We start from the raw sequence: 23,138 nt of genomic DNA, 5'->3' as shown, positions 1-23,138 counted from the left end.
ATGAACAGGACTTTGGCTGATGTAGGGACAAAGGGGAGGCTGCAATTTTACAGGCTTTGCAAACTGCTTGCTCTGCAGGTAATTCTTATTTAGGCTTCTCCAGATGACCTTGAAGCTGCAGCAGTTGCAGGATGTAAAATTGGTAACGCTCCTTGGTGACTGGCTGTGACTGCCATGGATTCAATTTAATATCTGTTCTTAGTGGCATGTACATATTATATATATATATAGACAGCCCTCAATCTAATCTCAAAGTTGATGACTGTTTTCACTTCTATGACTCTCAAGCAACCAAAGCCAGATGGGATATTAATAATAATCGCATGCTGGACTGCTCATATACTTAAACCCAAGGTTGCATGGACGAGAAGGCAGGTCGGGACCTGCTGCTGCTATCCTGCTATCCTGCTGTCCTCTGCTCCAGAGTTTTTATTTCTTTTAAGTAAAAACTCTATCAAAAGAGAACGAGTGTCATAGGCAGTGTTTGTACTTGGGGTCCAGTAATGTGTTGGTGAAGACTGGAGAGCCTGTCGGTACATAGTGGTGATAACAAGATCTTAGCCATTGTCTTAGTTCACAGTAAATATGTAATTATGCCTAATTTGCAGTATGCTTTGAGTTTTCTCTTTGCACTGCTGGCCCCTAAGGCTGCAAAATGACTCCAATCCAGAAGTACTGTTACTGGGGCAGAAACATGGAATTGCACGGTTACAATAAAAAAAAAAAAGAGCATTTAGCTGGGTTTTAAAAACCTCTCTGGGGAAAGCTACATCTTTCTTCTGATACCCATGTTATCACTGTTGGACAAAAATGAAACAATTACATTTGGGAACTATCTTGTGACTGCTACTTGTTGGAGGTCCCTGCTGGTCTGTTGCCCTCCCTCTGCTTTCCTTGGTCAGGAAAGAAAGAGGGTTAGGGAATGGCAGTAGCACAGCCAATGTGAATGCTAAGCCCCTTTCCTTGCTCTCCAAATATATATGAGCACAAATATGTTGGGGTTTTGGTTTCCTTACGTGTATTCTGCTGTTTTTCTGGTGATGCTTCCAGGTTGGTCTTGGCAATCATTGAAGTGAAAAGTTACTGCTGAAGTTATTAGATGCTGAAATTCTTCTGGAGTCACATACCTTGGGGACTGGGGCTTTCAGCCCCGGGGACCATGGGAGAAACCTTTGCCACCACAAGAAGAAGAGTATTTGATGCCCTGCATCCTGCCATCGCACACAGGGTGTTCCTGGGGGCTGAGGACTACCTCTGCCTCAAATTAAAACCGTATTATAACTGTAACTAATCTGGTATGAAGCACTTGTGTGTTGCTTGGTTATCATCTCTCTTTAAACTGTTATTTCAGTACTTAACCCAGTTCCTGTTTTATGCATGGAGGCCAAAGCTTATAGGAGGTCCTTGAATCTGAATAATGAGCAGTGAATTTAAAACATAACCCTGAAAATCCTGGATTGATATTGGTGAAATCTGACTGCTTGATTATGTGTTTTATAAGGAAATTATATATTTTCCGGTGTGTTTCATTCTCTAGTTCCCCGCAGCAGCTACTTTCACAAAGGCCCTGATGACTGCAGGGACAGTGCTCCTCTTTTCCTAAATGAAGCATTTTTTTAAGAAACAAGATTTTAACAAGGAAACATATGAAGATACTGAACATCGGTGCGTGGCCGAGCTCCCTCTCCCCAGCATCACCCATTCCCTTCTGGAGCAGTGTGTTGAGGGGTCTGTGTGTCTGTAAAAATTTGCCCTGTACTACGCGATGGTTTCGTACACGAGATGGCGCTCTTCGCCAAGCAATAAAGTAAAATGCAATAAATTTTATTAATTATTATTCCACCCCCCCCCAGCGCTCGCTCCCTTCAGTCCTGCCTGACCCCTTGGTCCAAGGGATGCTCCTAAGTTAGGGATAGAAACTGAGAACAACTCTGATTGAAGAGTTTGCAACCACACGTGAAAGGCTGGAGCGATAGATAGAAATGTACTAAAACACCCCACCACTTCCAGCTCATTGAAAGAGAGGCTGCTAATTGATTTTTCCGCTTAATTTAAGACTCCGTTGATACAGTCCTGTCCTCCAAGCCCAGCTCAGATGCTCTGCCCCACCCTTGCCCCGCCCTAACAGGCCTGCAAGCCCCAAACACAGGGGACAAGACCCCGTGGCTGCCCCAGGTTGGGGTGCAGACCCTGAGCATTTCCTGTGCTCCTTTTGGGCCCAAGGCCTGGCTGTGGGGCTGGGCCAGGTCCCCCTTTTTGCCTCAAGTAGGGGGGTCCTGTCCTCCTTACTGGAAGTAAGGGTGGTTTGGGAGGGAAATGTGTTAGGGGAGCTGATGGTGCCCTTTGCCAGTCAGCATTAAAAACTCAAGTGCATGATGGGCTCTTCCAAATAAGTCCAGGAAGGGTGAGTTCCTGCCTCCTCGGAGCTGCTGGCAAGCACTCAGGCTGCCTGCCCTCTCCAGCCCCCAGCCATCATCCCCCTGGCGGACCAGGTGTCACCAGGGCCCCAGTGTCTGTATGCTTGGTGATGGGCTCTGCTCCCCCATGGCATGTGGTGCAGCCTGTCCGTGAATGCTGGGATGAGGGGTACCTCATATGTGGGAAGTTAGGTGCCCCACAGGATGATGGGGGTGACCAGTATGTGTGTGTGGTGACCTGGAGGAGGGTGGGGAACAGAGAACCCTCGTGGGATGGGATGAAGGTGCCCAAGAGGGGTGGGATGAGGGGTACCCCAGGTACACAGAACGTCGTGGCAGGGAGAGATGTGGGGTGGCATGTATGGTGCCAAAGCAAGGCCAGAGGTCGAGTACTCCAGGGATGAGGATACTCGGGAGGGATTGGGGTGCCGACGAGGAAGGCTGATGAGGGCTAATAGAGCAGTGTGGGATGTGGAGTGACCCGGGGAGTGGGATGCTGAGCTCCCAGGAGAGAGGGCCGGGCGGGGAGGGGGGCGGCTCCACATGGCTCATTAGCAGAAGGCAATTTAATATTTATGAAGTGCTCTTGTTTGAATCCCAAGTCTTCGGCTCCAGTTACAAGGAGCTGCGTCACCCTCCGATCACATGGTAGTTGTTGCTATTTCCAGGATCCTAGCCTCGCAGAGTGGCACAAAAGCTCTTTCCTCTTTTCTTGTCGTTTTTTCCTTCTTTCTTTCTTTCTGTTTTTGCCCTCCCCACCCGGGTTTCCCGCTCGCCGACTGCCGGCGGAGCGCAGGGCTGCGTTTGGGGATGCCGGGGCCGCTGCCCTGACCCGGGGCGGGCAGGAGCCGCCTTCCCCCCGCCCCTCTCCCAGGGAGCGGATCTGGACGCTGCTCTCGATGAGAGCTGCCCGCTCCGACCGGGGACCAGCTCGGCAGTAGTGCCGGGGGGGGTAACCCCCAAAATGACCGAGCTGGAAGGGGACTTCACTAAGCTGCTGCTGCTGAAGGAGGAGCGGATCAAGGAGCTGGAGCGGCGCTTGGGAGAGAAGGACGAGGAGATCCAGGAGCTGCGCCGGCGGCTGCACAAATGCCAGTCGGTACTGCCGGCCCCCAGCCCGCACATCGGGCCCCGCACCACCCGGGCGCAGGGCATCTCGGCCGAGCCGCAGACCTACCGCTCCTTCCACGACCTCCGCCAGGCTTTCCGCAAGTTCACCAAGGCCGAGAGGTAGGGACGGGCACCCTCCCACAGAAACCCCTTCCCGAGTGGAGTGGCCGGGAGGGAGGAAGGGAGGCAGGCGGCGGGACACTGCCCCCCCCACTCCCCCGGCTGGGGTCCCCGGAGAAGCGGCATCGATCGTGCCCGGGGGGTTGGAGGAAACGCCGGGCGCATTAGGGGCTTTCAGCCGCCGGGAAGGAGCCCTGCGGGGGATCGGATAACCCATTACCGGCGGCCCGGCCCCTCTTCCCTTGCCCGCCGCGGCTCTGCTCCAGCTCCCCGGGGGTGTGCTCGGCCGGGGGCGGGGGGGCTGGGAGGACCCGGCGGGGCGGGAGGCGGCGGTGCCTTTCTGGAGCTGGGAAAAGTTTGCAGCGGCGCCGGGAAGTTGTTTGGCCGCTGCCCGAGGCCCCAGGCAGGCAGCACCCGCCCGCTTCGTACCGGGGGCAGGTGATGCTTCCCCCCCCCCCCAGTCCTGTCCTGACCCTATCCTCCCAACGGGCTCCCCAAAAAATAAAGCTCAGGCTCCTCCACCCGCGGGCTTTGCACCGGTGCTTTGCCTCCAGCTACTTCCCTGCGCCGGCGTCAGGCACCTACGGAGGGATTTTTTTGGGGGGGGCGGGGGGGAGCGTGGGGTCTGTATCCCTCAGTCTGCGGGCTCCGGGAGTTTCAAGTGCGTGAGTCTCTTGCCTTAATACACCGTGTGAAACCGAGGGAGTGCGGTGCTGGTTTGGCTCCCGGGGGATTTTGAGTGTGATGGGGAAGTTGCCGTGGGATCGCGCAAGTTCTGTGCGACTGCAGCGCGCGGGACCAAGTATCACCCTCCTTTCAGCAGAAGCTGTCTCTGGCGTTTGCTGAGTTAGAGATGGTCTCGTTTCTTCTGTGCGTGGCCGTTTGTTTCAGTACAATCATTCCCGACAGTCTATCTCGTAGCCGGTTGTATGTGGGTGTGGATCCACACCGCTCTCCGCAATCTTCTCACAAAATGTACCTTGCCATCACCCAGATCAAACTCCTGCCCTTCCCTCTGCTCTTCGTTAACGAGACTATTGCTCATTTGAAGATAAATGAGGAGTGCTTGGCTCTGGGCTTTTTTTTTTTTCCTCTTTCTTTTCTTTTCTTGTATTTTTTCAGTGGCTTTTTTTCTCCTGAGTGTATGAGTGATTTCATAAAACAAACTGCTATGCACAAGGAGGTGTTTGACTGCCGGCCATGCAAGCAGACATGTCAGTCTGTCCTCCCCTGGGTTAGCGCATCCCTTTGCACGCCCAGCCCACAGCAGAGGCTGTGCATTGCAGCTGGAGAAGAAACCCAAGTTCAACTTCTTTCTCTGCCATTTCTTTTTTTGAAGACTGTGGTCATCCTGAGCCTGAACTACTGTAGGGGAAGGTGACAGCTACCTGGCATCTGGGGTAACGGCATGGACCCCAGCACTCACCGATGTGTAATAATTCATTTAGAAGTTATTAAACCTGCTCATGGCTCTGGGGAGTTCTAATCCTCACCTGAGTCTTTCCCCTGCTGTTCCCAGCATGGGTTGGCAGGCTAGCACCAGAAAATGCTACGTCCATGTGATGTTGTGGAGGTTGTTTGCCTCATTCTGCATTGCTCCCATCACTCAGAGATGTGGTTTCAGCGTGCAGGAAAAACTCTTGGTGGGGCCTGCAGGCATTTCCCGTTGCCCTCTAGCCTGGCACTTCATCCCCCGGCATTTTCCCATACCTTGGCCTTGCTTGTGGTAGCCATGACAATAGTAACCAAGCCAGCTTGGGATTGGTCTCAGATTTTAATTAAGGTCCAGTTAATTCTTCTCCCATCTCATTGCTGGAAGAGTGACAGGCAGCTGCACAGTGTATTAAACATGCTGTGCCCACAACCTGCCTTTTTTCCCCCTTATTGTCCCAACATTAATACCTACCAGTGGGTTAAATAAATGTACGTTTTTGTGGTCAGCATCTCACCCATTGATTGATTCCAGATTGCTGCTACAGCATCCAGGGTGCTGGGGGTAAAGGGCTTTGCTGCAGTCGGCCTCTGCCAAGAGGATGACGATGTTTCCCAATTTTTGATGCCGACTAGAGGTATAAGTGGGTCTGTCTGGTGCCAGCTCTCTTTAATGTCTCTGTGGTTTTCTCTGGCTTTTGCATCTAAAAACTGCTGACAGTGTTTTGGCTTATTTATTTAGGGGGGTAACTTACATACCTATAATAGTCTCCTGCCTGTGTTTTAGCAACATCAGCTGACAGCATCATCTATACTGTTCATCACCCAAGTCTTCAGGTGCTTGAGAGGTTGGAGACAGGTAATACCTAATTTCTAAAACTCAGAGACAACTTCCATGCCATAAAAACGCCAAGGTGATGTTTAGGCCTGTTTTGTGTGTTGATTTCAAGTTAATAACAATAGAAACCTTTTTATCCAGGTCTGGGATCAACGTTCAAATGCTTTTTCGTCTCTGAAGATAAAGATGTAGCTGTCCACAATATAATTGATTTTATTTAGGGCAAGCTTGTCTGTAATCTACGCTGACATCTAAGAACCTCAAGAAGTTGAAATTAGTAAAGGAATTAAATCTCAGCTGAAAGCAGAAAATAGAGTTTGTCTCTGGCAATATGTTGTGTCTCATGTAACCCATCCCTGTAATGTGTAGCAGGGTCAAACTGGTAAAGACTTACAAAGATCCAAAGAAAGTGGCTGTAAAAACAGAAAGGTATTGAAAGGTGTGTTATCTTTTGTCTGGAAGTATGTTTTTATGCCATTATTCTTCCTGATACCTCAGTTGCATGGATTGTAATGGAAGAAAGCAGTGCTGTGTAGATGGTCAGGTGTATAGAGCTATTCTGATATAAATCAGTTTTTCTTTCAAAATAGTCAAGACACTGCCACTTTATGTCTGCTTTTCAAATTATAATTCTTTCCTATTGTTTTCTTGATCCGTTCCTGCTAGCAGGTATTTGTGTTGGGGAAAAAGACTCACTTCTTGAAAATGATTCATTAATTTATGTTTGTTCAGTGAGTGTTTATTCATTGTACCTAAACCCAGTCAGTGTTTTGGATCATACATGGATTCAGTGCTGTCTGATACAGCAATTGACAGCTGCTTATTGCACTATAAAGAAGGAAAAACAGTTTGTTGTTGTTTTTTCTAGCATGGTAAGAGCCATTCACAGTGTGACTGGATGATACAGCAATCAAGGCACTTTGCTAATGTATCAGAAAGCGGTTCCTAGGAAGTGATCCCCAGTTGCTAAGCAAAGGTTCTGCCACAATACAAGTGCTACAAGTGATAAATGATGCAAAAAGTAAATGCTGAGGTGTACTCAAAGCAGTTAGCTGGGACTAACAACCAGATAAGGACTGTGGGGAATTTCAAAACTGCCTCATTCATGTGGCGAGGTACTTTTTGAAAACCCGAGGGGTGCTAATCTGTGGGGTTTCAGCAACCGAAGATGCGTCATGCCACATGAACCATCAATGTGAGCCATAATCCCCAACTTTTAAATCGTCCTCTCCCTAAATTCCAGCAACTGCGTTCTTTAATTCAGAGATGTAATATCCAATTCCAGCTTAATCCTGCTTATTGGGGTCAAGAGCCTTATTTGAACTAGGGTGATGCTAAATTACTTTGGAAGTTTAAATGTTTTGAAATAACAACTAAACCTTTGCTGGTATTAATGTTACAGAGCCATGACTAAAAGGCAGTCAGAGCCGTATAAGCAATTATGCTTTATGTGTATGATTATATCCTCAATTTTGTAAATTTGGTTTGGACCATCCTGTCTCTGGGTTTTTCCTCATCAGTTCGTACCAGGCAGGGTGCTGTGGATTCAACCTCAGCATCATTTGACAGAAGCGACAAGTTTCTCCACCCTGTTCCCAATAACTTACCCATCCTTCATTGCTGCGCCATCTAACTTTGTCCACAACTTTTTAATGAGTTTTCCCCTCTTTTACTTTATTTTTGGGAAGCGCTTGCCACAAGATGGCAGTGGGGTCTAACGTTAAAGGCAAGATATTGGGGTGTATTGTGGTTTCAGCTTCACAGTCCTGGCCCAGTCCTTCTGCAAGTGATTTTCCAGATGAAATCTCAGTGTGAATCTATCATTTTCCCCCTTCCACCTTTTCTGAGGTGTTGTGGGATGCTTTGCTGAGAGTGTGTGTTTAAACACCATATTAAACAGCTGTGGCTTCAGGTGATCTCTACTGTACTGTGGATGTAGGATTGGAGCCGATGCTCTTGACTTCTGTCGAAGGTTCCTGCCTCCAATGCTTGTGATAAACTGTTGTTTGATGATGGCTGTGGCAGGATCAGTCCATCTCATAGCTGCTAAAGCTGAGCTGTGGGTACCATTCAGGCCACGACCAACCATGCAGAGGGTGAAAAATGGGAGGTCTGTAGTCCAAAACTCAAGGAAAGGTCATTACCCTCATGGACTGAGCTGCTTGTGTTGCTCCAGCCTAAAGCAAAGAGATCTCCTGCACATCCCTGCGTTTTTCCATCACTTCTCCCTCCCCTGTAACAGAGTTTTGGCTTACAGCTCACCTGCCATAGCTGTCTCCACCACCCCTGGAGCTGGTCTGTTAATGGCTTCACCCATCCCCCAACCACCCTGAGCATGGCAAGAGAGAGTTTATCCCTCCCTGGGGCAGCTGGGGCTGTGCCATTCCTCCCCCAGCCTTCTTTCTGGGAACTCAGCTCCCAGCCGGGTGGCTGAGTTGCATTAATTTAGACATGATCTCATCATTTGCCAGCCACTAAAGCAGTATCGATCTTGCTTTCAGCCTCCATGTGAAAAACAACCCAACTGCTTCCCTGGTACCCGTAACCACCATCCCTTAAGGCCTTGGGAGGCTTGAAAAAGAGCATTTGGGGTTTTTTTTTGTTTTTCTTTTTTTTTTTTTTTTTTTTTTTTAACTATTCTGGGGCAAATGTGTAATATTTCAGTTATGTTAGGGACAGTCTTTAATCTAAGAAAAGGACAGTTTGGGACCATAGCCCATCTAGTATTTGATACCACTAAGCAGCTATGCCTTAAATAGTTTAAGCAGATAGGTTTTCCTGTCTTTGAGTCTTCTGTGTATCTGCTATTTGTCTTTAGCAGTATCTGTGTAAGAATCAGCATCACTTTCCAAAACTCTGAGGAAGGGTATGGGCAACAGCAGTAATTCTGACACTAATTACTACTCTAAAAAAATGCTTCTCTTCCATCATTTACCCATCACTGATCTGCTGCCATCTGCTCCTGGTGTGCTGTAACAGCACATGCCTTGGATGCTTCATAGAATCATAGCATGGTTAGGGTTGGAAAGGACCTTAAGATCATCTAGTTCCAACCCCCCTGCCATGGGTAGGGATGCCTCACACTGAACAATGTTGCCCAAGGCTCTGTCCAACCTTGCCTTGAACACTGCCAGGGATGGAGCATTCACAACTTCCTTGGGCAACCTGTTCCAGTGCTTCACCACCCTCACAGTAAAGAACTTCTTCCTTATATCTAACCTGAACTTCCCCTGTTTAAGTTTAAACCTGTTACCCCTTGTCCTATCGCTACCGTCCCTGGAGAAGAGTCGCTCTCTGGCATTCTTGTAGGCCCCCTTCAGATACTGGAAGGCTGCTGTGAGGTCACCATGCAGCCTTCTCTTCTCCAGGCTGAACAGCCCCAACTTTCTCAGCCTGTCTTTGTATGGGAGGTGCTCGAGCCCTCTTATCATCCTCGTGGCCCTCCTCTGGACTTGCTCCAACAGCTCCCTGTCCTTCTTATGTTAAGGATGCCAGAACTGTACACAGTACTCCAAGTGAGGTCTCATGAGAGCAGAGTAGAGGGGCAGGATCACCTCCTTTGACCTACTGTTCATGCTTATTTTAATGCAGCCCAGGATACGGTTGGCTTTCTGGGCTGCGAGCGCACACTGAAGCTGGCTCATGTTAAGTTTCTGATCAACCAACACCCCCAAGTCCTTCTCCGCAGGGCTGCTCTGAATCTCTTCTCCGCCCAACCTGTAGCAGTGCCTGGGATTGCCCCGACCCACGTGTAAGACCTTGCACTTGGCTTGGTTGAACTTCATGAGGTTGGCATTGGCCCACCTCACGAGCGTGTCAAGGTCCCTCTGGATGGCATCCCTTCCCTCCAGTGTATCAACGGAACCACACAGCTTGGTGTCGTCAGCAAACTTGCTGAGTGCGCACTCAATCCCACTGTCCGTGTTGCCGACAAAGGTGTTGAGAAGATTAGTCCCAACACCGACCCCTGGGGGACACAACTTGTTACTGTTTTCCAACTGGACATTGAGCCGTTGACCGCAACTCTTTGCGTGTGGCCATCCAGCCAATTCTTTATCCACTGAGTGGTCCATCTGTCAAATTGATGTCTCTCCAATTTAGAGTCAAGGATGTCATGTGGGACAGTGTCAAATGCTTTGCACAAGTCCAGGCAGACAACGTCAACTGCTTTGCCTCTGTCCATCAGTTCTGTAGCCCCATCACAGAAGGGCACCAAATTGATCGGGCAAGATTTGCCCCTAGTGAAGCCATGTTGGCTGTCACCAACCACCTTGTTGTTTCCGGGAGAATCTGCTCCAAGATTTTGCCAGGCACAGAGGTGAGACTGACTGGTCTGTAGTTCCCTGGGTCTTCCATTTTCCCCTTCTTGAAAACGGGGGTTATATTACCCTATTTCCAATCATCAGGAACTTCACCTAACTGCCGTGATTTTTCAGATATGATAGACAGTGGCTTAGCAACTTCATTTGCCAGCTCCTTCAGGACCTGCGGATGGATTTCATCAGGTCCCATGGACTTGTGCACGTTCAAGTTCTTAAGATGATCTTGAACTTGATCCTCTCCTACAGTGGGCCTAAGGTCTTCATTCTCACAGTCTCTGCATCCGCTTTGCAAGACTTGAGCAGTGTGGCACTTGCTGGTGAAGACTGAGGCAAAGAAGTCATTGAGAACCTCAGCCTTCTCCCAATTGAGGGTAGTCACTTCTCCCATTTCCTTATGGAAAGGGCCTACATTATCCCTAGTCTGTCTTTTGTTAGAATCATACCTATAGAAGCCTTTCCTGTTATCTTTGACATCCCTGGCCAGTCTCAATTCTAACTGGGCCTTAGCTTTCCTGACCTGATCCCTATCTTCCTGGACTATGTCCCTGTATTCTTCTCAGGCTGCCTGTCCCTGGGTGACTGACACCAAAGATCATAAGGATTCTGTTAGATTCAATTATATCAGCATAGGAAGAATTAATCCTGCTCTCATTACTTGTAGTGTTGGTAGCATGTTGCTGGCCCTAAGACAGAGGAAGATATGAAGGAGGAAAGTTTGGCTGGGTGTTATTTAACTTTGAGGAGAGCCACAAAGTATTGCAAAGGGAGCGATTTAATTGGGAACCAAACTCTTTGCCTGGTCATCTTCTCTCTAATTATTTGGATAGAGCAACTTAGTCTGTGGCATGAAGCAATGAAGGATATTGAGTGCAGTTTGGAGACAAGGGAGTTGTTGCATGCTGTAGGAAGAGGTACAGCACAGGTCATTGAGTCCCTCGAGAGGTCTGAGGTCAGTAAAATAAGCGGAAGGATTTTAAGGAGAGAGAGAGAGAGAGGCAAACATTTATGGTTAATCAATTGAAACCATTTCCCTGCTTTTAATTTTTAATGGGCTGAAGTTACTGCTCCCCCCTCCCAGGGCATTGCTTTCTTTGGCTCATGGGAGACCTGAAAAGCAAGCTGCAACGCGGGGAAATTGCACTCCAAGGCATCGGATGGCACCTCTCTGCCGGGTACAGTTAGGCGTCTGTCTGTCTGTCTGTCACCAGCAATCCTGGTGACCAATACTGTCTTTCCCATCATATCCATTTGGCGCTTCTTTGCAGGCAGAATGGCATCACTGCTACAGCTGCACATCAAAAGCAGCTAAATTGAGCTTTACTTTCCACCTCCTGCAAAAATAATTAAAACATATTTATTCCTAAATAAGTATATGAAATTAAACCAAATTTAGGTTATTTGAAATGATCTCTGGCCCTTGTCAAAAAGGATGGGCAAGATGGTTGAATTAAGACTTTTCCAGGTGGTTTTTAATGAAAGCTTGAAATATTTGTTTTGCTATTAATTGCTTGGTTTTGCACTGAGGAAAGCCTACAACACCCTGACACAAAATCCCAAACCTGACTGTCACCATCATGGCAAACAGCTTGAGCTTTGCCTGCTGGGTCTTAGCACCCTCTTACCGACACCATGCCATGCAAGGGGTGACTATCCTATCCAGTATCGGGCCCAGGATGGGCAGGGAATGAGCTGCCATGGCCTGTCCCTGGCTGACGCAGAGTTATTCCCAGCAGCGTCATTGCAAATTCTTCCTTCTGCCTATTTTTAATTTACTCAAGTCATGAGGCTTTCAGTGCCTCCCTTGGGGAATAAACCACAGGCAGACAGATTTTCAGGCAGCTGCCAGATTACTGTATAACCTACCTTTTGCCTGCTTTGGTTATGAATCCCTGAAAATGTGATTACATATAAGCTTTAAACCTATAGCTACACTCCCAGGCAAGGTTGAAATAAACTGCTTTTCTCTCTTGGATCTTTGATGTGAGTTCATGTGAAAAAAACATAACAGGGAGATGTGATCTAACAAAAGTGTTATTTTTCTGAAACAGCTTGTGGACATCACTTGGTTTGGAGGAGAAAAAGGGTCCTGTGTCTCACTTGCTGCTGCCTTTTTAAAAGCAGCACATAGATGTAGACATATATAGTACTATAAAGTGCTTGGCCACAGTTGTTCTTTATTTGGATTCTTTTTAGTCACAGCAAGTGTCATTTTGGACAGAACTGTACCATGGAAAAGGTAATTCTCTAGCAAAAATCTCCTAGATGGTGAAGTGTATTGAAATAAAATGAGATAGAAAGAACTACAATAAGACTGTGAGTCCCTCTTTGCAGCTTTACGAATGAGAAACTTGAGGTAAAAGCCTTCCCAAGATATCCACTTGGTTGCCGGTGAAGTTGATGCAGGTCCTGAAAAATATCTAACAGAACTTGGCAAGGGGCTGCTTAAAGAGTTTTATCCTCTTGCCATGACCTCTTGACTGGAAAAGATGAGGACTGCTTTTTGTTTATTTATTTGTTTTCCTACATTTTGATGTTGTTTGAGCATATTGGTTCCATCAGTAATAAAACCCTCTAGTCACAAATGAAGCACGTGCCTGTGAAGATGCTAAAAAAGACTGAGAGAGGGAGGCTGAGCTCAGGACCATGTATGTGGTAGCAGGAATTAAGATGCTCCATACTGAACTTCAGGGATCTGCAAGCACAAATGATGGTGGTTATATTTTTGGATCAAATTCATATCTGGGTCAAAGCCCAAGGTTTGTGGAAATCACTGCAAGAGAGGGGAAATAACTCCAGTAGTACAATCAAATCCCTTGGCTGTGTCCACTGGGGTCATGAGAGGTGGGAATATCAGGTGGTGGTCATGTACCTGATGAAGAAAGGGAATTTCTGAGTTGGCACCCAACTCTGTCATGCTGATGCCATGGCTTGTGGGCTCTTCATCCTGAGGGACTGCTCTTACTCACCTGGACATGGCCCTGAGCAACCAGCTATGTAGTTGCAATGTTGTCTGTGCTGAGAGTGGACCGGAGACCTTCCAAACTAAATCTTTCTCTAGTTTCTGAGATGCCAGTGGCTTAGTGCTCCCAAGTGATGGGCTCTTTGAAGTCAAATCTGCCAGCAAAGTGGTTGTGGCTATACCCAGACCTCATCGGAAGAGGGTCAACCAAAGCTTTGATGGTTTGGGAGAGGAGAGATACTGTGCAGCCAGGGAGGGACAATCCCAGGTTCAGTGCAGGCTCAAGTGATGTCCTGGTGAGCCTGTGACCAGGACTAGGCCTGCTGTGCCCCAGTAATCTCTCTTTCTGCTGCCTCCACCAGCTTCTGTTTTGATTGCTGCTCGATGATTAGATTAATGAAACCAGCCTCATTGTCTGATGGCTTCCTCTCTTCTCATGAATAAATTTGAATACATCCCTAAGAACTTGTGTCCAGGAAAAATGTTTCACTGGAGCACAAAGTAAAGGATTTAAACAATGTTGAGCTAAATAAAAAAACTCATTTGAATCCTTCTCTGCTTTTGAGCCTGGCTGATAAAGATAGGGGTTGGCTTTGGAGGGGCCTTTTGCAATGCACTCCAACGCGTTTGATTCCAGTGTAATGGAGCAGGTATAGCTTTTCATTTAGTTTAAATGTCAATTAGACAGGAAATGATATACAGTCCTAAAACACAGATGATGGCTTTCCTGAAAGACCATGAGCTGTGAAGGACATGCCGAAGCAGCTACGTGTTACGTTTCCCCTCCCAAGAGGCAGTGTATCTTTGATAGCGTGAGGGTCCATTAAAATTGTCCATTAGAGATGTGAGGGATGTTGTATACTGTTATACACACTGGAGCAAGGCTGCCTGCCTTTTCTAGGGCTTGGAAGCCTTTCTATATTTTACAGGGAAAATATATCAAGTGGAGCTTTAATAGAGGCATGTTATGAACAGTACATGCTGCTACAGCAGCAGGTGAATGTGATATTAAAGTCTTCCTGACCTGTAGTGGCGTAGGATTTGGGCTAGAGACAACAGAAAAATAAAAGATGGAGATGTTAATTAGGCATAAGGAAAGTTTTGCCTCTGTTTCACTTACATTGTTTTTTTATTTTGTGCTCCTTTGACATTGGCTTTCTTGGTGTATTTGTGGTTTTGAGACCTATTGGTACATAGAATGGGGTAAAAACATATACCTGCAATGTCCTTGTAGCAGTAAATTACTACAAGCTGGTCCTGTGACTGTAAAATTCAAATGGCATAGAGACGCTTGGTAGAAAACAAAGTATTAATTTACATAAAAGGCCTAGAAGGTGACTGTGCAGGTGGGAATCATGTTCAGGACTTCAGCATTTTGATAGCTGGGTTTTCTGGCATATAGTTTGCAGTAATGGAGTACCGTGTGAGGCTGTGATTGATTCCATCAAGTGCAACAAGAAGGGAATTTTGAGTTATTTTCATTTGTATTTTGCTCTTTGTTAGAAGTTTCTATAATATTCTCCAAGATAAAAATCACCACCAGGATTTTAAATGACCAATCAGTGTACAAATTCATTAAAAAAAAAGAAAAAAGAAAGAAAAAAGAAATCTGTTGAGTTGTTTGTAATAAGGGATGAGGTCCTGATTGTAATTCCACTTTCTATTTATGTATCTGCATGTGATATTTTCAGTGCTTAATTTCTTTAAACTCTTTAATGCTTCATATGCTGAGGATTGGCCCAAGAGCCATGCTCTGTATTATTTATCCTGCAGTGTAGGAAAGTGGGAAGGATAACTGAGGATAATTTCTCGAGCAGCTAATGTGCTGAAATCCCAAACAAATATGCCCAAATCCCCTGAGTGGCTTAACATGCATGCCAAAATTTGGGTATATGGTAGATGCTTTTGGCATAATTACTTAGCCAAAATGCAGCTTTAATAACTGGAGTCAGTGGGTGTAACAGGAAGGGCTCCCTTAAGAAATGCAGCCTGAAGGGTGGCTTCCAGATGGGTTGCTTTTAATGGTTTGAAAGCATGTAACAAGCAACTATGGTGCAAAGAAAGATGCAAGGAGAGATACTATGCTTTGAATAGGGCTGATGAGAAGTTGCTGGACTTACTTAAACACTTATCTAAAAAAAAAAAAAAAAAGCTGGAAAGTGCAAATACATTGAAATATTCCCTCATGCTGAAGTCTGTGATTTTCTTGAAAGTCACAAGAAAATAAATCTGTGTGCTGGGAAGACTCTTGTGGAAATTCAGCAAGCATAGAAAAGTTAGATTTGAAGTAATTTGGAAAGGCACCACTGTGACAAGCTGCGAAGGAGCAAACAGCTCTTGAGAGGCTTGGGTGGGTAACTCTGCTTTATAAAATTGCTCTGCAACTATTAGAGGGCTGTTTTGTCCCGTGTCTATAGGAACATGCCCAGTATTTGGAGCTGTTATGGACTGTAATATGGCTTGGTGGCAAGAAAACCTTTTATTTTTGTGTTTGGAGGGAAGCGGCTCCCAGGAACAAACCCAGTCCCTGGGTTGGGATTGTTACTGCAGTCATTAGCAGAAGGAAATGAAGGCTGCAGCAATCTAGAGAGTATTTTTGGTAAAAGAAATGGAAAGTTGCTTTAGTTTCATTGACACAGGGGAAAATGTTGGTGATAACAAGGCTGTGTCTCCAAGGGTACCCTGGGGCATTTTTGTTTTTCATCTCCCAGCACTTATCACTGGAGGGCAGTGGTGTCTGAGAAGATGAGTGGAAGAATAAAACCACAGATAAAGAATATAGCATAGCTCTTGGGCAATGAATACAACACAAGCCTAAGACATTAAGCAAGTCATTGAGGATTAGAGTGAGGATTTTATTATTTAAGGGTATTTCTTTGTCTTGCATTATCTTATAATCACGTCTCATAGCTGGGTGATGTTGGGTATGTTGTTTCTGTCCCCATCACAACAGCACCATGCAACACTGGGCTGACCATGTCAGTGATGCTATGGAGGATGGGTTGCAGCACACCTCTCTGCCTCGGTTTCCTTACCTGGACATCCAAAGGGCTCATGTGGCCCATCTCCATGAAAATAAGAAAAATGAGGTGATTTGTTAAATATGGAAGGTGATAAGTGTGGGCAAGCGGGATGAGCTTGCTTTGATGAATTGTATTCCGGCAACCAAAAACATGGAGTATCCTCAACCCACCCACATCCATTTAACGAAAATGTTTCCTTGGTGCAGCCCTGAGTTGTCTAGAGTGGGGGTCCCCAAGTATGAAGAAAGCATAAACAATCTGAACATTTCAGTCCAACAGCTTCATCCCTGTATCTGAACTCTGGCTTTGTTCACTGCAATCAAAGAAGATGCTAATTTGGAGTGCATTCAGTGTGGAATGTATCTATAAGCTTCATCTCTCCAGTGTGTGGTGGGCACTGGGGTGCTTTGCATTGCCATGGGCTGTTTTAAACCTTGCAGTGCAGGTGAAATACACTGGGGTAACTACAACCTTGACTTTCAGAAACCAGGATCGCAAATGCTTCCTCACTGTGTGGTGCAGCTCTGCAGGGGCAGAAAGGGCATTGAAATTGCTTGCCGCACAGCCCTGGCTTGTTTTCTGTTGCCTCCCTGCACAATAGTTCCCCTTCTTCTTCCTGTGAATCTTTTCCTATTCTGCTTGCACAGAGGTGGTCCCTTAAGAGCTACGATGTGGAGTTTTCACCATTGACAGCTGCACCAGCATCGTAGAAAAGGATCAAGAAGGTGGATGTCTCTTTTAATTGTGTTTTTCTGTAAAAGTAATACTGGGCAAGATTTAACTAGAGAAGCACATCCTATAGACACAAGCAGTTTTCTAACATGCCTGTCTCAATTCATGTTCCTTTCAAGTCCAGAACTGGGTGCTCAGTAATAGCATGAGATCTTTCCTGTTAAACCAACAACTAACGTGTTGGTTTAATTTGCAATTTGATCACGGATAGAATAAAGTTGTTTAGAAGAGGATAATTGGATAGTTATCTCCTCAAAATAAGTATCTCCTGTTTTGTCTTACATGGGTCTTAATATTTACCTGGCAGATATGTATTTTCCTTTGCCATGATGTTCGCCTACTAGCAAGGAACTGCAGCTGAGCACAGAGCAGGAGAGCCCTTCTTTGCGACATGATATTTGATCCTAGCTACTATAACTACAATTAAGAAATTTTATTCCTAGTCCATATTGGACCTCCTGAAAAAGCTCCCAGGAATAACCAGCTTTCTTCTGGGTTTGACTTGCTGGCTTACTTGGCCCATTACCCTCCACGTAGCTTGAATGGCTGTTATGTTATCAAATTCAATTTCCCAGCAAGGGGGGTTTTCTCCGCATAGGCTGTGTATTCACTGTGTAATTGGGGGCAAATGGTGGAAAAATACCTATTATTATTATTATTGTTGTTATTTAATGCAGCATAATAGTATTAACATTTCGATGCTAAAGCAGGAATTTTTTGTGGTGGTGCACATTTTGTTCTTCTGGAGACAAGGGACAAACCTAGAGCGCTTGAAGAAATGAGAGGTCTGAGCATCGTAGATGGCAACTAATCGGGACTGGATTTGGTGTAGAAAAGAAGAAACAAGGAATAATTAAGCTCTGTGAAAGTGGAGAAAAAACACACTTTATGATGCTGGGGTACATTATGTTTGCTTAACCAGATATGTTTATGTGAATGTTTCCACCACAACAAGGAGCAGGGTGGAAGATGCTACAGTCTTGGAAAAACTGGTCATTCCTTTTTGATGCATCTGCTTTTAGATCATTGAATTTAGCTTTGCAAACAGCAAAAACTCAGGTAAGTGCAATAGTACCAGGCTACAGCAGATCTCCAGATCCATAAAAAGGACTCACCAGGAGGATGAGTGCAAAGACAGAGCTGTAGAGGTGCATCAGTGATAGAGTACAGCATACAATGATTGGATTAATTATGGCTAGTGTCAGTCATGGTATATACATATAGGCAGTGGCTTGATGACTTAGTGGGCAAGATGACTTATTTCTTTTAGTAAATGGGAAAGCATCTGCTTATTAAAAAAATAATGAGTTAGTGTCAACTAAGGAATTGAAACAAGGGCTGTAAATAAGGACAAATAAAGGCCATTCATTGATGCAGCGCTGCAAGACACCATTTCCATTTCAGATTAAATCTTCCATTTTGTTTGGCAGTGTGATCAGCATGTGGCACTTGGGTGGAGGCTGATACTTGGCTGAGGGCACAGTAAGGCTTAGGTCTGCCCTTTTCATGAAGTCTTGTGGGTGATTCTGATGCCATTTCAGCCTGAAAGGAGGCAGGGGTTGGAAATATCAGTATCAGCTCCTACAGGGAAAATTTTCATTGAACAACACTGCAGGAGTTAGAATGTCTTTTATCAGTAGGTTGTAAAGTGGAAGTAAGCCTTTTTGCCTCCATTTTGCTAATGGGGAACATGAATAACTTACCCAGGATGAGTGTACTGGCTAGCAGCAGGGTCAGGAGGTGACCCTATCAAGCGCATATATGGACATCACTGAAAAGTGAAGCATTCTCCCCAGCTGGGAAGGCTGCGTTTGCCCCATTTTGCCTCCTTTTTGTGTTCCCTTCTGCATAGAGTGGAATTGCAGGGTAACCTTAAAATCACCATCTGTTTCAAATCTTTCCAAGTAATTTCTGATGCCTTGTTCTCCTTGGGTTTGGGCATCTGTGAAGCAACATCTACTCATATATAAGCCCAAAAGAAAAGCAGTGGCTTGCTGTCTGGGCTCTGCAGAGGTGAGATATATACCCTATCACTGCTCACATCCTGGCGCAGTGAGGAGTCACTTCTTTGGGGAGCAGGTTGTGTGAACGCCTGGTAGATGATACAGCGGCTGCCTTCTCAGTGACTTTATTTCCGTCTTAATCTGCCTCTGTAGCTCAGAAAGGGACTACTCAATATTAAAAAAAAAAAATAATCAAAACAGCATAAAAGGTTTTAGTCATCTCTTCCTCCCCCACTCCCCACTCCCTCCAGCCCCATTGATTCTTGACACTACTTTACAAAATCTATGTCAAGGTAAAGGATGAAATCTATATGTTCCCTTTCATCACATAATACATATGGCTGGGACTTTAACATGATGTTTTGGCAGTCAGGCTTTCCCTGCCACGAGCACGTTTCTTGCTTTGATCTGCAGTTTTATTATCAGATGCCTGATTCGGGGGAAGGACTGGGTTGCCTTTTTGGAAACACAGATCAGAACAGTTGGTCTCCCTTGTAGAAATCCTGAAATTTTGCATCTTCCCTTCTCTGCATAACTCAGCACTGCTGGAGCAGAGAGAGTTGAAGCAAAATTGAAATTTGCACCCTTCCCTCCATGGCATTAAAATAACCACTTACAAAAATAAATTAAAAGTGCATGTTTTATCTTTTGATGGGAGATTGCTTGTGGCTGCTTCCGTCATAAGCTCATTCCTCTGGGGGAAGATGCTAGAAAAAAATGGGTTGAGCTAGTGTATTACGGATATGAAATTTCCTACTCCAAAAAGCCATATGTTTGGGGGCAGAAGAGCAAAAATGCATGGGAAAGGGAAGTGGAAATGGTGTCACAGGTCAAATGAAGGCCAGTTTTACAGAAATTTTGCTGCCCAATTAATGTCTTCTGAGCCTGTGCAGCTAAATCTATCTTAAAGCATCAGTGAAGATAATCAGCTCATTGCAGACGCTATTTGCATCCAGAAGATGTTGAAACACCTGCGTCATGCCCACCCAGCTCCTTCCACTGCAGCTTATTAACAGCTTTCGCACTTTTTTGACTGGGTTGACCCATAACTTCTACTTGCTAATCTGATACCAGAGAGCAGGTACAACTGATTTCCATCTTTCACATTGGGTTGCTTGACTTGTGTATTGGAGAGGCTTCTTCTCTGTTATTCTCTTGCGAACTATTAAGTAGCTAAAAATTAACTCTTTAAAAGACTTTAAATAAAATGTGAAAATACAGGGAAAAAAATTCACATGGATACAGTGGTACTGGTGTACACTGAAATTGTGTCATTTATCTCATTCTTTGATCATCCTAGTCCAAGCAAGCACGTGAAACAGTCCATTTGAGCTGGGCTTCTTTCTGTTGTTTTTTTTTTTTCTCCCCACAATTACTCTTCTGACTCTGTTCTGGGTCTGTGATTCATTAGGAACTGGAAGCAGCAGTTATTTGCATGGGTGTTGGATTTACTCATCATGTAATCATTTTCACATTGTGAGGCATAATATGGAGCTGATAAAGTCCATACATCTGTATTCCGCTCTTGTTTCCAGACTGAAAAGTCTGCAGGTTGTTGGGCTGATAGTGTTTGTAAATTCAGTGCGTAACCTTGATTTGGAGAAAAAGACTTTGCAGTTACATTTGTATCCACTTTTGAGACATTTTAGTGTGCTCGAGTGGCAGAAGAATGAATGAAAGTTTCTTTTGTTTTCGTGAGTGTGTATCTGATAAGGTCAGTGAGGCCACCTGTGCTCATCTAGCCCAGTTTGCAGGATAGGGGCTGTTAACCTTTTGGGAAGTTTTGTTTTCACTAGTGTATTTCTGTCTTTAAAGAAAAAAAAAAAAATGCAGTCATTGTTTAAAACTTTGAGAAAGCACCACAGTCCCTTGCAAACTCTTGAAAAAATTGATTGCCCTGATTGCTCTGCCTTAAGTATTTGTTTCACATTTCGAGCCTGAATTTGTCTATCTTCACCGTCCTGCTGTTAAATTCTGCCCTCGCTGTTGGCTGGATTAGCCGTCCGTTCTCACGCTTTTCCCGAGCATTTTTCCGGTGGTAACTCATCACTTCTAACCTTCCCTTCACTGAGATAAAAAGCCCTGGAGCTGGAGGCATGCTCAATGAGCTCAAGTTTGTAAGTCAGGCAGTTTACAGCAGCTTAATTACGTTACATTGCTGAGAATGCATTTTCAACCCAATCTGCAGGCAGTTTAATAAAACTTGCTAAGTTAATTTCATGAGATCTATTTTCCATAGAGCCATATAGATTGGCATTTGTTATATTGACTGAATTTCTTCAGCAATTAAATTGAAAATCACACATCCCAAAGGATGTCCAGGATCAGTGTCAAGCTGACACAACTATCTGTGCAATTCTGTTTACCTGCCAAAAATCTTCATGGAGTGCTTGCTTTTCTCTGGCCTTCCAAATGTTTTTCTCAGTATTTCAAAACTCGCTGAAGATCGTCAGTAGAGAAAACCTAATGACCCTTTGCCCACCTTTTTTTTTTTTAATTTGTAAAGCCTGTGTATAAAGACCTGATCCACTCTGTTTGCCAATATTTTGGCTGTCCATAACGCATGTTACACTGTGTGTTTTAGCTGTTAAGATGCTGACTCCTAACATATTTTTTGTCCAGGGACTTGTCCAATAATAGTATTTTGTCTTCCTAAGGAAACTATGACCATTGAGTTTACCGTCCCAATCATGCAACTTCCTGCCCCTTTCAATTAATGTGAGTTAAGTGTAATTTGGGCAATTCTAGTGTTTATGGCCAGGCTATGCTGTCGATGGGCAGGAGACTTTCCTTTCCACCCCACGGTGTCTTGGCAAAGCTGCTGTAACACTTAAATTTTATTATACAGGGGCCCTCCTTTCTTTTTCCTGTTATTTTAGCACCTTTCCTCTTAGTCTAAGGTACCCTGTCCCGAAAACAGAGGTGGTCTTCCACCTGGATACCATCAGGATTGCCACAGTTCTCTTGCAACAGATGGACTTGGGATAGATGAAGATATCTTTATCGCTCTAGAGATGGGGTTACTGCTGGTATATTCTATATAGCTGCCTACATGCTAACCCATATATGTATGTATGTATACATAATATACATATAGCTTCTCCAAATACTAGCACATGCTATGTAGGTCTTCAGGTATGTTATTTGCAGCTGCCATACTGAGAACATGAGGATGGCTTTGAGCTCATGTGATTTCTTCTGCTCCTCTTCTCTCTGGTGGTCCCATCACAAGTGTTTCTCTCCCCAGCCTGTATTGTAAGAGGTGGTTTTAAGTAATAGGGTTTGAGGAAAGCTGAGATGCTGCATCAGGCTGCTTCTGGTTGTCTGAGTGTCTGTTGGCAGCAGAAGCTGCTTGAGCCTAATATACTCCACTAATGAAACTATTGAGGTAATGATTTCCCAGTGTGGAGGAAACATTTTCCTCTAACATTATCTTGCTTTAGCCCTCAGACCCACGCAATGATAATGGGATAATTACAACCCAATTTCATGTGCTTAGACATTGCTTTCATTATGGACAAATGTTCCTGAAGAAGTGAAATGTTATCCTATTACCAGCTGATCTTTAAAACCTTTAGATGATCCTTCATTTTTGCCTTTACAAATATAGTTTCCACTCATATACATTCAAAGATGTATTCAGTATGAAGTAATTACTGTGTTTAGCAGTGTGATAAAGTTGTCTTGGCATGCTAAAGTAAATGACAGTTTACTGATCTTTAACCAATAAAGGCATCCAGGAGGTTAAACACAGATTTTTCTTTTTAAGTGTACTTCTAATTTAAGAGCACTGAAGGAAAATTTAGGCTTGAAATGAGAAAGGTTGCAGGTTGGTTTGGTACTTGCATCACTGTTATCTCTGAAATAAGATAAGTACCGTGTGAAGGATGTACCACTGGTTCTAGCTCTGATGGATTTGCCTTTTGATAATCAGTAGGAGAAGAAGAAATTCAGCACAGCTTATGTGATATGTTGTTTGGTGGAGGTGAATGTCAGCCATATTTCCTATGGACCTGTATTGCCTTCCCTAACAGAGAGGAGGTGAAGGTACTGGTTTGGCCAGAGAAGGAGGGTGTATGGCACTACAGGAAAGGGCCCAGCAGCCCATCACTGATGGGAGATATTAAGTGAAGAGGCAAAGTGTACATGCTTTTTTAACAGGTAATTAAATGGCAGGTATTCA

The 23,138-nt window shown here is 45.0% G+C and overlaps 1 protein-coding gene across 1 annotated transcript in view; it reads left to right on the top strand.

Annotated features, from left to right (window-relative positions):
• The first annotated feature begins 3,274 nt into the window (after positions 1-3,274).
• The window catches only part of PRKG1 (protein kinase cGMP-dependent 1), a 481,254-nt gene continuing 461,390 nt past the window's right edge, over positions 3,275-23,138 (top strand). Inside the window, exon 1 of the mRNA XM_030487822.1 lies at positions 3,275-3,647. Coding sequence (XP_030343682.1) covers positions 3,382-3,647 — 266 coding nt within the window. The 5' untranslated portion in view covers positions 3,275-3,381. The remainder of the gene's footprint in view (positions 3,648-23,138) is intronic.

Source organism: Strigops habroptila, chromosome 5 (assembly GCF_004027225.2).
Source record: "Strigops habroptila isolate Jane chromosome 5, bStrHab1.2.pri, whole genome shotgun sequence".
In the NCBI taxonomy this organism is placed as follows: Eukaryota; Metazoa; Chordata; class Aves; order Psittaciformes; family Psittacidae; genus Strigops; species Strigops habroptila.
The sequence above is the reverse complement of the archived record's forward strand: the minus strand, read 5'-3'. Positions and strand labels throughout refer to the sequence as shown.